Here is a 15,095-nt window from a genome sequence, read left to right as displayed (position 1 = left end):
GGTAACCAAGCAACTTACTACTGTAATCATTTACAGTACTTATTTTGCCATAAAACCAGACTTGTTCAAGCTAAAACCAAGAAACAATTTTCAAAAATATTATGCTATAAGGCTTTTGATTTAAAAGAGCCCAGTAGATATAATTCTTAGGAAAGACCAGGGAGAGTTTTTGGTTTTATTCGATGTAGACTCATTTTAAGCATTCTGAAATGTTGCTCATTTATTCTCTTTAGACTCCTACGGACCCAGTCCCTGGAATGGTATTACAATAATGTGAAAAGTCGCTTCAAGCGTTTTGGTAGTGCCAAAGTCCTGAAGAATTTATACAGAAAACATAGACTGGAGAGTGGTGCTTGTTCTGAAATAATAGGTACAGTACAATTTTAATTTCTTATAGGCTCATCCACATTAACGCACATGATGGACCCAATCAGAGTTCTGAGAGTATTTGGGGGGTGGGAGAGAAAATTACAATTTTTCAGAAGAATTACAGTGGGGGGTTATAAGGAGTTAAATATCTAGAGAGTTGGGCTAGGTTTGAGCTATTTAACTAATCAAAGTTTAGATAATTTATAAGGCAAAATTCTGCTCTCAGATCTACAAAGCAAATGTCAGCTCTGTTTCTGCTTTCCATGAATGTGCTTAGGGATCTGAGAGTTCTGTGTAGATAATGAATGAGCACAGAATTTTGGAGTTGAGGTTTTCCATTGCACTTAATGCAAAATTTGACTAACAAAGGCCAAATCCTGCAGTCCATACCTCAACTGGAGTTTTGCCTGTTTGCCATAGAATTTGACCCCATGTGAATTGCAGCTGCTGCTTACATTTGAAGTTTCTCAAGTAAATGGGGAAGAAATATGATCAATTTAAAATCAATATCAGCCTTCTAGAATGAAGTGTAATTCTTTCCTAACTATGGAGAGACGATGCATCCCCCTATAAAACTAGTAATTGAAGGTATTCAGTGAGTTTGGGGACAGTGCTTTCTTGCTGTCATGCTGGCACCAGTCTAATCTTTCTGAGATGATTTGCCTCTGCTGGGCCAAATTCATTCCTAGTGTAATTCGATTGAAATCTGTACAGAGTTTGTGTTTTCTAAAGGGTTTATGTTTTCTATAAAGTCTTTTTTTCTTTCTTGAAGATAAGCTAAGCACTTGGAAAACAAAAATAATAGCAAGGCTGTGTGCACCTGGATGAAGGCAACTCTGAGTGGCTCTTTTAATACTATTTAGGAGTACACGGCAAGCCTGTAGGTAGAACAGGAGAATGCCGTCCTAAAAGATTCCATTTTGATAGGTTGCTTTTTTCTTCCTATCAAATTTAAAAACTTCAAAAATGGAAATGAAAAAATAAAGGCGGGAATGCTACATTTAGTGGGTGTGATGCAAATGGAACAAAAGAATTAATTTAAATACATACAGAAAATTTAAAAAAGTCAAGAGACTGATCCTGCAAAACCTTACATACCAAGGCATTCCTTATGCTCAAAAGTAGTCTCACTGAATTATGCCTTTAAATGAGACTGCTCCCATGAGTAATAACATGCAGGATATGTAAGGAAGGATGTGCAGGATATAGGAGACCTTTCTGTAGAAGGCCTCAGCATCTAAATGTCTTTTCTTTTTCTATTTTCAGTATGACTGTAAGATAACCCTCTTGTTTCATTTGAAGATAAATACAAGTTTAAATGTCTGGGTTTGTTTTATTTATTCAGTAGTGGCCTTTAAAATCCAGGATCTGTTTCAAGTCCCAAATGTCTTCCTTAAAAGGAAGTTCACTGCACTAGCTTTCATTTTACAAGTTCTGCATTTAAGTAACTTCATCCCTGCCCCCCCACACACACACTTTGAGAAATCTTTCATATAAAAGAAATAACATTTTGTATAACAATTGAAATTCAAACAGGAATTTTCAGACTACTCCTCTATAGACTCATAGACTTTAAGGTCAGAAGGGACCAATATGATCATCTAGTCTGACCTCCTGCACAAAGCAGGCCACAGAACCCTACCCATCCACTTCTATAACAGACCCCTAACCTATGTCCGAGTTATTGAAGACTTCAAATTGTGGTTTGAAGACCTCAAGCTGCAGAGAATCCACCAGCAAGTAACCCATGCCCCACGCTGCAGAGGAATGCGAAAAACCTCCAGGGCCTCTGCCAATCTGCCCCGGAGGAAAATTCCTTCCCGACCCCAAATATGGCGATCAGCTAAACCCGGGGCATGTGGGCAAGACTCACCAGCCAGCACTCAGGAAAGAATTCTCTGCAGTAACTCAGATCCCATCCCATCCAGCATCCCATCACAGACCACTGGGCATACTTATCTGCTGATAATCAAAGATCAATTGCCAAAATTAAGCTATCCCATCATACCATCCCTTCCATAAACTTATCAAGCTTAGTCTTAAAGCCAGATATGTCTTTTGCCCTCACTACTCCCCTTGGAAGGCTGTTCCAGAACTTTACTCCTCTAATGGTTAGAAACCTTCGTCTAATTTCAAGTCTAAACTTCCTAGTGTCCAGTTTATACCCATTTGTTCTTGTGTCTACATTGGTACTAAACTTAAATAATTCCTCTCCCTCCCTCCCTAATATTAATCCCTCTGATATATTTATAAAGAGCAAGCATATCCCCCCTCAGCCTTCTTTTGGCTAGGCTAAACAAGCCAAGCTTTTTGAGTCTCCTTTCATAAGGCAGGTTTTCCATTCCTCGGATCATCCTAGTAGCCCTCCCTGAACCTGTTCCAGTTTGAATTCATCCTTCTTAAACATGGGAGACCAGAACTGCACACAGTATTCCAGATGAGGTCTCACCAGTGCCTTATACAACGGTACTAACACCTCCTTATCTTTGCTGGAAATACCTCGTCTGATGCATCCTAAAACTGCATTAGCTTTTTTAATGGCCATATCACATTGGTGGCTCATAGTCATCCTGTGATCAACCAATACTCCAAGGTCCTTCTCCTCCTCTGTTGCTTCCAACTGATGTGTCCCCAATGTATATCTAAAATTCTTATTATTAATCCCTAAGTGCATGACCTTGCACTTTTCACTATTAAATTTCATCCTATTACTATTACTCCAGTTTACAAGGTCATCCAGATCTTCCTGTATGATATCCCGGTCCTTTTCTGTGTTAGCAATACCCCCCAGCTTTGTGTCATCCGCAAACTTTATTAGCACATTCCCCCTTTTTGTGCCAAGGTCAGTAATAAAAAGGTTAAATAAGATTGGTCCCAAACTGATCCTTGAGGAACTCCACTAGTAACCACCTTCCAGCCTGACAGTTCACCCTTCAGTACGACCCGTTGGAGTCTCCCCTTTAACCAGTTCCTTATCCACCTTTCAATTTTCGTATTGATCCCCATCTTTTCCAATTTAACTAATAATTCCCATGTGGAACCGTGTCAAACGCCTTACTGAAATCGAGGTAAATTAGATCTACTGCATTTCCTTTGACTAAATAATCTGTCACCTTCTCAAAGAAGGAGATCAGGTTGGTTTGGCATGATCTACCTTTAGTAAAACCATGTTGTAACTTGTCCCAATTACCATTGACCTCAATGTCCTTAACTACTTTCTCCTTCAAAATTTTTTCCAAGACCTTACATACTACAGATGTCAAACTAACGGGCCTATAGTTACTCAGATCACTTTTTTTCCCATTCTTAAAGATAGGAACTATGTTAGCAATTCTCCAGTTGTACGGTACAACCCCTGAGTTTACTGATTCATTAAAAATTCTTGCTAATGGGCTTGCAATTTCATGCGCCAGTTCCTTTAATATTCTTGGATGAAGATTATCTGGGCCCTCCGATTTTGTCCCATTAAGCTGTTCAAGTTTGGCTTCTACCTCAGATGTGGTCATATCCACCTCCATATCATCATTCCCGTTTGTCATCCTTCCATTATCCCTAAGCTCCTCATTAGCCTTATTAAAGACTGAGGCAAAGTACTTATTTAGATATTGGGCCATGCCTAGGTTATCCTTAACCTCCATTCCATCCTCATTGTTTAGCGATCCCACTTCTTCTTTCTTTGTTTTCTTCTTATTTATATGGCTATAGAACCTTTTACTATTGGTTTTAATTCCCTTTGCAAGGTCCAACTCTACATGGCTTTTAGCCTTTCTCACTTTATCCCTACATGTTCTGACCTCACTAAGATAGCTTTCCTTGCTAATCCCACCCTTCTTCCACTCCTTGTAGGCTTTCTGCTTTTTTCTTAATCACCTCTCTGAGATGCTTGCTCATCCAGCTTGGTCTACAACTCCTGCCTGTGTTTTTTTCCCCTTTCTCGGGATGCAGGCTTCCGATAGTTTCTGCAGCTGCGACTTAAAGTAATTCCAGGCCTCCTCCGCATTTAGATCCACAAGTTCTTTAGTCCAATCCACTTCCCTAACTAATTTCCTTAATTCTTTAAAGTTAGCCCTTTTGAAATCAAAAACCCTAGTCCCAAATCTATTTTTGTTTATCCTTCCATCTAGTTTGAACTGAATTAGCTCATGATTACTCGAACCAAGGTTGTCCCCTACAACCATTTCTTCTATGAGGTTCTCACTACTCACCAAAACCAAATCTAAAATGGCATCTCCTCTTGTTGGTTCTTCAACTACTTGGTGAAGAAATCCATCTGCTATCACATCTATACATGTGGTATAATTAGAAACACCATTACTTTTTGAAAGAGTACTATAAGCTAATAATATATTGAATATTCATATACAGTATGTGTTGTGCTGTCCTTTTGAGCAGAAGGAAGCTTTTTTGAAGGAAGCATAGAAAATGAAGGGAGCATTTGTGGCAGTGACTCTACATTCTACAGACAGACAGAAGGTAACTCTACTTAAAATTCATTTGCACTAAAACTGAGCTGTTACCGAGTTATTTGATAAATAGCCTACGGTGTTGGAGGGTCTCCAAGTCGCATTGATCCCTGGTGATGAAAAGTTTACAGGATCACTAATCTTTTAGCTAAAACCTTTAGTGAGTTACCAGAGTGTCTGTGGTTCACAGGGCACATGCTAGACTTCATCTGTTTTGCATCAGGGCTATTATACATTTACTTCAGTATTAAGAAAACCATATTGTACACATGTTCAGAGTTTGTTCTCTTTCTCTCACACATGATTTCCCCCTAATGCTTATACACACTTGTTTTTCATATAGGTCTCAGTTTTATTAAATTCTGTTACAAATATTCCTCTCATCATAACTACCCAACTAAAGTAAGCACATTGTTAGTCTCCCTAAATGGACTTTGTAGAAATATTGTGTTTTTCTATTTAAAATTGTAAGTTATGTATTGTTTAAGTTTAGAAAGTTAGTGGCCTCTGCCAATACTGTATTTTTAGGGAAATGTCTCGCCATTCGGATTATGAGGGTGTGAATAGAAGGGCACACCAAGGTGCTGCACTATAGGTCCTCGGTGTGGCTGCTGCAGACACGAGCAAAAGGTTCCTACTTTGCATTGATGTAGCCCTGTTTGAAGAGGACTAAATTAATGCAAACTAGGACCAGGACCATTTGAGTTCACGCCTACGAAGTCCACATGGGGGATTTACAGTGCAGCACTTTGGTGAGCTCTGCTGTCACAACCCCGTAATCTGAACTGCACAGCACATAGACATGCCAGAGAGGCAGAATACAGAAATGGGTATAGACCACCCAACATTTTTTCTGTCTATTGAGATGTTTGTGCCAGTGCTCATCACCATAGTTCTGAGAATCAAGGTGCATGTGCAATGACATAGGAAAAGGTAGGAGAGAGAGGTCATGGAGGTCAAATTTAGGCTGCTTCGTAAGAGATTTAAGTCCAAGACTTTCATGGTAGCCTTCTCTGAAATGTTTCCAATTCCATGCGCAGGACCAGTAGGGTATCATTGCGTGGATGAGAGGATGACCTTTGGAGAAGGGATTTAAGTTTATTAGGAACTGGGGAACCTTTTGGGAAAGGAGGAGCCTATACAGGAAGGATGGGTTCCAGCTACACCAAAATGGAACCAGATTGATGGCATATAAAATTAAAAAGGTTATAAAGGAGTTTTTAAACTGAGGTTGGGGGCAAAGTCAACAGGTGCGGAGGAGCACACAGTTCAGACAGAGACGTTCCTTGGGGATACTCCATAGCCTAGTAAAGAGGTGAGACTAGAAGGTGATAAAGTACAGGCAGGAAATGAAGAGAGACAGTCAAACAAAAAAAATTCCTATTCAATTACATCACATGAAGTCAGACAACTAAATACTTAAAAAATTGTATCAGTGTTTATATACAAATGCAAGAAGTGTAAATACCAAGATGGGTGAACTTAAGTGCCTGATATTAAATGATGATATTTATAGAATAGGCATCACAGAAACTTGCTGGAACTATGAACAGTAATGAGACACATACAAAATATATAGCAATGACTATGTAGGTTGTGCTGGGGGAGGGGAGGTGGCACTGTATTTGAAAAAAAGCATAGAGTCAAATATAATAAAAGTCTTAAATGACTCAAACTGTAACATGGAATCTCCATGGATTGAAATTCCACACTTGAAAAATAAGAGCATAGCAGCAGGAATGTACTACTGACCACCTGACCAGGATGGTGACGGTGACTGTGAAATACTCAGGGAGATTAGACAGCTTACAAAAACAGACAACTCAATAATAATGCAGGATTTCAGCTGTCCTCATATTGACTGGGAACATGTCACCTCAGGATATGATACAGAGATAAAATTTCTGGACACCATTAATGACTGCTTCTTGGAGCAGCTAGTCCTGGAACTCCCAAGGGGTGAGGCAGTTCTTGATTAGGTGTAATGGAGCACAGGATCTGGTCCAGGAGGTGAATATAGGTGAACCACTTGGTAAAAGCGACCATAATGTGATTAAATTTAAACATCTTTTTGGAGGAAAAAGATCAGTGAAACCCATCATGATAGCATTGATCTTCAGAAACGGGAATTACATAAAAGTGAGGAAGCTAGTTAAACAGAAATTAAAAGGAACAGTCACAAGTGAAATGCATGCAAGCATTCAAAAACTGAAAGTCAAATCCTACTGAGGAAAATAGAATAGAACATATACTCAAGCAAGTCAAGTGTAAATGTATAATTAGGCATGCCAAAAATGAATTTGAAGAGCAACTAGCAAAAGACAGAAAAACTAACAGCTAAATTTTTTTAAAGTGCATCAGAAGCATGTAGTCTCCCAGTCAGTGGGGCCATTGGATGATTAAGGTTCTAAAGGAACACTCAGAGAAGGCAAGACCAGTGCAGAGAAGCTAAATGAATTCTTTGCAGTGATTGTTTTCACTGCAGAGGATGTGAAGGAGATTGCCACACCTGAGCCATTCTTTGTAGGTGACAAATCTGAGGAACTGTCCCATATTGAGGTGTTAATAGAGGAGGTTTTGAAACACATTGATAAATTCAGTATTAAGAAGTCACCAAGGACCAGATGGCATTCACTCAAGAGTTCTGAAGGAATTCAAATATGAAATTACAAAATTATTGACTGTTGTATTTAACCTATCCCTTGAATCAGCCACTATACCAGATGACTGTAGGATATCTAATGTAATGCTGATTTAAAAAAAAAAAAAAAAAAAAAAAAGGCTCCAGAGGCGATCCTGGTGACTACAGGCCAGTAAGCCTAACTTCAGTACCAGGGAAATTGGTTGGAACTATAATAAAGAACAGAATTATCAGATGCATATATGAACACAATAGAGTCAACACACCTTTTGTAAAGGGAAATCATGCCCCACCAATCTATTAGAATTCTTTGAGGTGGTTAACAAGCATGTGAATAAGAGTGATCTAGTTGATATTGCGTACCTGGACTTTCAGAAAGCTTTTGACAATGTCCCTCACCAGAGGCTCTTAAGCAAAGTGAACATTCATGCGATAAGAGAGAAGGTTCTCTCGTGGATCAATAACTGGTTAAAATGTAGAAAACAAAGAGTAGGAATAAGTGGTCAGTTTTCACAGTGGAGAGAGGTAAATAACAGGACCCCCAAACATCTGTATTAGGACCAGAGCAGGTCAACATATTCATAAATAATCTGGAAAAAGGACTAAACAGTGAGTTGGCAAAGTTTCCAGACAACATAAAATTAATCAAGATAGTTAAGTCCAAAGCAGGCTGCAGAGTTACAAAGTGATCTCACAAAACTGGGCAACAACATGGCAGATGAAATTCTATGTTGATAAATGCAAAGTAATGCACATTAGAAAATATACTACAAACTATACATATAAAATGATGAGGTTTAAATTAGCTCTTACCTCTCAGGAAAGAGATTTTGGAATCACTGTGGATAGCTCTTTGAAAGCATTCAATGTGCAACAGCAAGCAAGACAGCTAAGAATGTTAGGAACCATTAGGAAATGAATAGTTAAAAATATATAAAATGTCATAATGCCACTATATAAATCCATGGTAAGCCCACATCTTGAATACTGCATGCTGTTCGGGTTACCTTATCTAAAAAATGATATTAGAACTGGAAAAAGTACAGAGGAAGGCAACACAAACGATAAGGGGTATGGAACAGCTTCTCTATGACTGGTACTATTCAGTTTCAAAAAGAGAAGACTAAGAAGGGATATGATAGATGTCTGTGAAATCAAGTATAGTGTGGAGAAAGTGAATAAGAAAGTGTTATTTACCTCTTCTCATAACACAATTAAAACAAAGGGGTCACACAATGAAATTAATAGGCAGCAGGTTTAAAACAAACATAAAGAAGTACTTCTACACAGAACATACAGTCAGCCTCTGGAACTCATTGCCAGGGAATTTGAGAAGGCTAAAAGTACAACTGGGTTCAAAAAAAGAATTAGAGAAGTTAGTAGAGGATAGGTCCATTAATGGCCATTAGCCAACGTGGTCAAACATGCAACTTCACGCTCTGAGTGTCCCTGAACGTCTGACTGCTAAAAGCTGGTAGTGGACAACGGGGGATGGCTCTTGATAATTGTCCTGTTCTGTTCATTCCCTCGGAACCATCTGACGCCAGCCACTGTTGGAAGACAGGATTCTGGGCTAGATGGACCATGGTCTGACCCAGTATGGCTATTCTTATATTCCTGTGCATCTTGATCAGCTTGGGATTGGAGTCTGGCTCTGCATCTCTGTAGTAGACTATACCAAAATCCTAGATCTAAGAATTACTGAAGCTGAAGAATCTTGGTCTGGATTTTGCAGCTGAGCATAAATGTGGGTATTTTGTTTGCTTTTTGACTAGGACATAGTATGATGGACACCCTAGCTGTGGCCTTACGTGTGGCAGAAGAAGCAGTAGAAGAAGCCATTTCCAAGGCAGAGACATATGGTGAAAGCCTGGTAAACAAATTTAATAACATTCAGCTGGCTTATGTAGATCATTTTTTTTCTTTATTCAAATAATAGTGGAAAGATGAGTGAAAATCAAAGAAAATGTAATGCAGTGACGAATTAGCATACTGCATTAGCTAAAAGAATTGTGTGTTGTTTCTCTGAAAGTTATCATCAAGATAGCATGCATGTTCTACTTCAGAAATACAAGGTATTCCAATAAATTAGAGTTACTTACATTTAGTTCTTTCGGCATACAATGCAAAGTAGGATGTTACTCATTTTCCTTTTTATATTGATCTTGTAAAAATACCACTCACATGTTATTCTGTAGTATTTATAAATTGTATCTTTGTGCAGGACAAACAGAACGAGGCTTGTTATTTACGGGAACATAAGGAGGAACTGATTGAAGAGCTTGCCACTACCATAGTGCAGAAGGTATGTGATGCAGCTTTGCTGTTGTGAATTGTATTCTTTGGAATATTGAATGTCTAGAAGACAGCCCTATAGTCTGTCAATGTTTAATTTAACTCACGCAAGATGATACATATCAGAAAAGGATTGAATATGTATGTGTGGATGACAAGAATATCCAGAAGAGGAACAGCTCAATGGAAAATATCCTGCCTCCTGCTGCAGCAGCTCCTGGGAAACTGGTCAGAAGACTGATTCTCCTGAATAGATTTTAAAAACCTGGACCATCCCAGACAAATTGGAACTGTTGGCAAGTTTGTCAAAAGCTGCCTGTCAATGAGATCTGTTTCACTATAGAATAATTTCCCAGAGACCATTACAAATCAGACAAGGAAATGTGCATACATACATTACATAGAGCTGTGTGAGTAATCGAGGAAAAAAATTGTTCTGGAGTGATCGGAAACAAAAAATTTTCTTGGCAAAACAAAGCACCAAAAATTACATTTCTAGTCAAATGAAATATTTTGTTTTGATTTTAGGCACTTTTAACTGCTTTTTAAAATTCAAACAAAGGAAATTTGAAACATCATTGGTAGAAGGCAGGGGAGAAGCGTGTTCTCCTCTATAGCTTTGTGGCTAGAGCATTCACCTGGAAGGTGGTAGACTGGGGTTCAGATACCTAATCTGCCTGTATGGGGGGTCCCATATTGCAGATGAGTGCCCTAAGTGGTCTATTAGGTAACAGGCAGGGGTGAAAGTAACTTACAGGATTTATCGGTACTGCCAGAGTCCTGAGGGGGCGTGGTCTCAACCAAAGAGGCGTGGCCTCAACTGGAAGAGGCAGGGCCTCTCAAAATTTAAAGGCCCTGGTGCACCAGCTGTGGCTGGGAGCCCCAGGGCCTTTAAATCAACCCAGGGCTTCCAGCTGCAGAGGTGGCTGGGAGCCCCTGGGGCTCAGGAGCAAATTAAACGGTCTGGGGCTCTGGCTGCGGCGGAGCTCCGGGCCCTTTAAATCCCAGCCCTAGCCCAGGCGCCAAGCTGTGGGGAGATTTAAAGGGCTCTGGGCTCCCCACAGTGGTGGGGAGCTCTGAGCTCTTTAAATCCCGGCCCCAGCCCGGCTGCTGGAGCTGTGGGGGGAACTTAAAGGGCTCTGGGCTCCCTGCAGCCGCGGGAGCTCTGAGCCATTTAAATCCCAGCCCCAGCCCGGCTGCCGGAGCTGCGGGGGGGATTTAAAGGGCTTTGGGCTCCCTGCAGCCAGGGGAGCTCCAAGCCCTTTAAATCCCCCCCTAAGGAAGCTGGTACGGTCCGGTACAGCGTACTGGCTCTTGCCAGTACGCCGTACCGGACCGTACAGGCTTACTTTCACCTCTAGTAACAGGTCACCTCCACCTCCTCTTGCTGTTTTACAAATAGCACCTAAATGCCTTTGTGAATCTAGCCTGCAAAAAAAACCTTCTGGCTGAATCTCTTTGGCGAATTTGTGTAAAAAATATTTCACTGAGCTTAAGTATTACAGAAAACAATCCTACACTTGCAGAGAGATGGATTAGATAATCTACTTGATCTTTTTTTGTCTGCAGATGAAGTAGATTTTCAAAGGTACATTTTCAAACACTTAGGGGGAAAGTGAAGGTAGCTATAAAAATATATGTAACAAATGAACGAAAGAGGAAGTTTACAGTAATGAATATAAATCAGAAACTAGCAATTACAGACAATTAATAGGGAAAGCAAAAGGACAGAAGGGAAAATCAGTGGCTAGCAGAGTTAAGGACCAAAACAAAGGGATTTTTAAAGTATATTAGGAACAAAAGGAATCCTAACTATGGTATTGGTCCATGACTAAATGAAAATGGTAGAATTGTCAATAATAATGCAGAAAAGACCAAAGTGTTCAATGAATATTTCTGTTCTGTATTGGGGCGGGGAAACAGATGATGTGGTCTTATCAGATGATGATGAAACACTTTCCATTCCATTCCACTTGGGAAGATGTTAAAGAGCAGCTACTAAAATTGAGCATTTTTTAAATCAGCAGCTCCAGACAATTAAGAGTTTTAAAAGAGGTGGCCGAACAGCTCGTTTAGTTTTAATGTTGATTTTCAAAACTCCTGGAACATTGGGGAAGTTCTAGGAGACTAAAAGAAAGCTAACGTTGTGCCAATATTTTAAAATCATAAACGCAACTCTAGTCATTATAGTTCTGTTAGCCTCATATGAACCCCAAACAAGATAATGGAGCAGCTGACGCAAGCCTTGATTGAAGGAGGGTAAATTAATTAATTCCAATCAACATAGGTTTATAGAAAATAGAACCTTTCAAAGTAACTTGAAATCTTTTTTGGGTAAGATTGCAGGTTTGGCTGATAAAGGTGATAGGGCTGATGTAATATACTTAGGCTTCTGTAAGACATTTCACATGGTACCATAAAACATTTTGATTAAAGAACTAGAACAATATATAATTAACATGGCACATATTAAATGGATTAAAAACTGGCTAACTGGTAGGTCTCAACATGTAATTGTAAAGGGGGAATCATCATTAAGTAGATGTATTTCTAGTGGGGTCCTGCAGTTCTTGCCCCCATACTAGCTGACATTAGTATTAATGACCTGGAAGAAAACATAGACTCTATTAGAAGAAGGAGCAGGTTGACCCAGAGGCAGATTGATTAGATGGGATCCTTTATTGCGATACTTGTTCCCCTCAACCCAAATGTCAAGTAAGCACTCGATTAGTTGCAGCACACTCTTTTTATTTAAGTTAGTATGTAAATGCCTGCATCTGGCACAACACCTGAAAAACGCTTATTAAGTAATAGAAACACCCATACAATTAGTATATCCACTCCTCTCTATTGTTCACAACATTACACGTTATACAGGCATTTTTACCTTGAAAATGCATTTAGTTGCAATAATTTGTTGCTACAAATTTCCTTAATCAGCAGTTCTCAGGGGAGGAAGGGAGGGGCCATGACCCAGGGCTCTCTTGTGTAGCTGGGAAAGAAGGGAGGGGGATATAACAGTTCTTTTACACAAAGGGTATTTTTTTAGACATCTACATTTCTTATGCAGCTGGAAGGCTTATCAATTCTCAACAAGCAACAAGGAAGGGAAAAATATGGCAACTTATTTATTAAACAAAGAAATACTGCCTGTCTCTGCCTTTCTTCCCTAATGCCATGTCAGCATACCAGCAGCTTCCCAGGTCTTTACTTAAATCTAACATATCCCAACAGAATCATCACTGATAAAATTTTCAGATAACACAAAAACTGGGGGAGTGGTAAATAATGTAGAGGAAAAGTCACCAATACAGAGCAATCTGGATCACTTGATAAACTGGATGCAAGCAAACAACGTGTGTTTTAATATGGCTAAATATAGAACAAAGAACACAGGCTATACTTACAGGATGGGGGACTGTATTCTGAAAAACAGTGACTCTGAAAGATTTGAGGGTCATGATGGATCAGTCAAACATGAACTCCCAGTCCAATGCTGTGCCGAAAAGGGCTAATGCGTTCCTTGGGTGAATAAACAGAGGAATCTCAAATAGGAGTAGAGAGGTTATTTCCTCTCTGTATTTGGCACTGGTGTAACCACTCCTGGAATTCTGTGTCCAGTTCTGGTGTCTTCAATTCAAGAAATATGTTGAAAAGTTGGAGAGGGTTCAGAGAAGTGCCACGAGAATGATTAAAGGAATTTAAGCTCTGCCTTACAGTGTTAGGCCTTGTCTACACTGGCAAGTTTCTGCATAGCAAAGCAGCTTTCTGTGGTGTGTAACTCCTGAGGTGTACACACTGCCAAGCCACTTAGTGCACAGAAACTGCACAGTTGCAGTGCTATTAAAAAAAAACCCAACAAGAGGCATACAGCTTTCTGTGCCGGAGCTGTGGTGCCAGTGTAGACACCCTGGTTGATTACAGCGCTGTGATTGGCCTCCAGGAGGTGTCTCACAATGCCTGTTCTCACCTCTCTGGTCATTGATTTGAACTCCACCGCCCTGCCATAAGATGACCACCCGTGAGCCCCACCTCTTAAATTCCTTGGGAATTTTGAAAGTCCCCTTCCTGTTTACTTGATGACTCATGCAGTGGTCTCAGCGCATCTTTCCAGGTGACCATGCCTGCTCCACATATCAGGCGATCCCTCACTTGAAGCAATGCCGAGCTGCTGGACCTCATCAGTATTTAGTGAAAGGAAGCTGTACAGTCCCAGCTGCACTCCAGCCATAGGAATTATGATACCTATGGACAAATTTCACGATGCATGACAGAAAGGGGCCATGACTGGTACAGTGCAGTGCACGGTCAAAGCGAAGGAGCTGCAGAACGCCTACCACAAGGCACAGGTGGCAAACTGCTTCTCCGGTGCTGCGCCCTCGAGGTGCCAGTTCTACAAAGATCTGGAGTGGATGCTTTGGTGGCTTGCGTGCCAGTTGAGAGTGGACTGAGCCAGGAAGAGGAAATCTTGGATGAGGATGTGGAGTGGGAGGGAGACCCAGAGGCAGAGGACGACTCAGAGGTCAGAGTTGCATGCAGCCAGGAGGTCTTCTGTATCATGAAGGAAGCTCGCCAGTCACAGCTTTTGGATCTTGGCAAAGCACAAACAGGAGAGGAGGTCCCTGGTAAGTGACTTTGATTTTGGGAATCACTGAAGCAAGTTGCTGGGGGCAGGAGGGTTATAGAAAGCAGGTTTGTGTCTGTATGATGCTCTTACCACCACATGCCTAGTCTGAGTGGTGGAACAGGGTGCTGATTGACTCTCTCACTTCAAGGGAATCTGCCTCAGAGATCTCCAGGAAACTCTCAAGGAGATACTGGGCAATCCACTGCTGCAGGTTCTCTGGCAGAACTGCTTTGTTTCTTGTCCCATTAAGGGTAACTTTCCCACACCACTCTGCCATCATGGGGGCGGGGACCATTGCTGCACACAGGGGGGAGCCACAGAAGGGCCAGGGCAGAAGCTGCAGTACGGGGGAGACCCTCCCTTGATTTCCTGCTCACCCTCAGCAGTGAGATATCTTCCATAATGAACACAGCCTGTGGAAAATGTGGGGACAGGAATGATCATCAGGCGCCACCTGCAGTGCTGGCTCTCCGCAAGAGCCACATGCCCAGTGTACAGTAGGGTCCGTCCGGAAACACTGATTTCCCCTGCCCCTGCGGCTACTCACCATTTTGGGGGTCTTGTGGCTCATGTGTGCTTGCCTGGGGTCAGCCAGTTAGTGACAGGTGTGTGAATAGTGGCTGTGTTTTAAATCACTGAATCAGTGGTCTGTGTGTTGCAAACAATACTGCTTCTGTAAAAGGTTGCATTTTGGCTTCAC

At 40.9% G+C, this 15,095-nt stretch overlaps 1 protein-coding gene across 3 annotated transcripts in view; it reads left to right on the top strand.

The window, feature by feature from the left end:
• The first annotated feature begins 236 nt into the window (after positions 1-236).
• The window catches only part of MYRIP (myosin VIIA and Rab interacting protein), a 90,885-nt gene continuing 76,026 nt past the window's right edge, over positions 237-15,095 (top strand). For 2 of the 3 annotated variants that reach the window (XM_050937990.1, XM_050937989.1), the window contains exons 1-4: positions 305-375; positions 4,765-4,842; positions 9,249-9,346; positions 9,698-9,778. In XM_050937990.1, coding sequence (XP_050793947.1) covers positions 9,257-9,346; positions 9,698-9,778 — 171 coding nt within the window. In that variant the 5' untranslated portion in view covers positions 305-375; positions 4,765-4,842; positions 9,249-9,256. Of the gene's footprint in view, positions 376-4,761; positions 4,843-9,248; positions 9,347-9,697; positions 9,779-15,095 lie in introns of all 3 variants that reach the window. The other variant, XM_050937991.1, reaches the window with a different exon arrangement.

The sequence above is a fragment of the Gopherus flavomarginatus genome, chromosome 2 (assembly GCF_025201925.1).
Source record: "Gopherus flavomarginatus isolate rGopFla2 chromosome 2, rGopFla2.mat.asm, whole genome shotgun sequence".
Lineage (NCBI taxonomy): Eukaryota > Metazoa > Chordata > Testudines > Testudinidae > Gopherus > Gopherus flavomarginatus.
The sequence above is the reverse complement of the archived record's forward strand: the minus strand, read 5'-3'. Positions and strand labels throughout refer to the sequence as shown.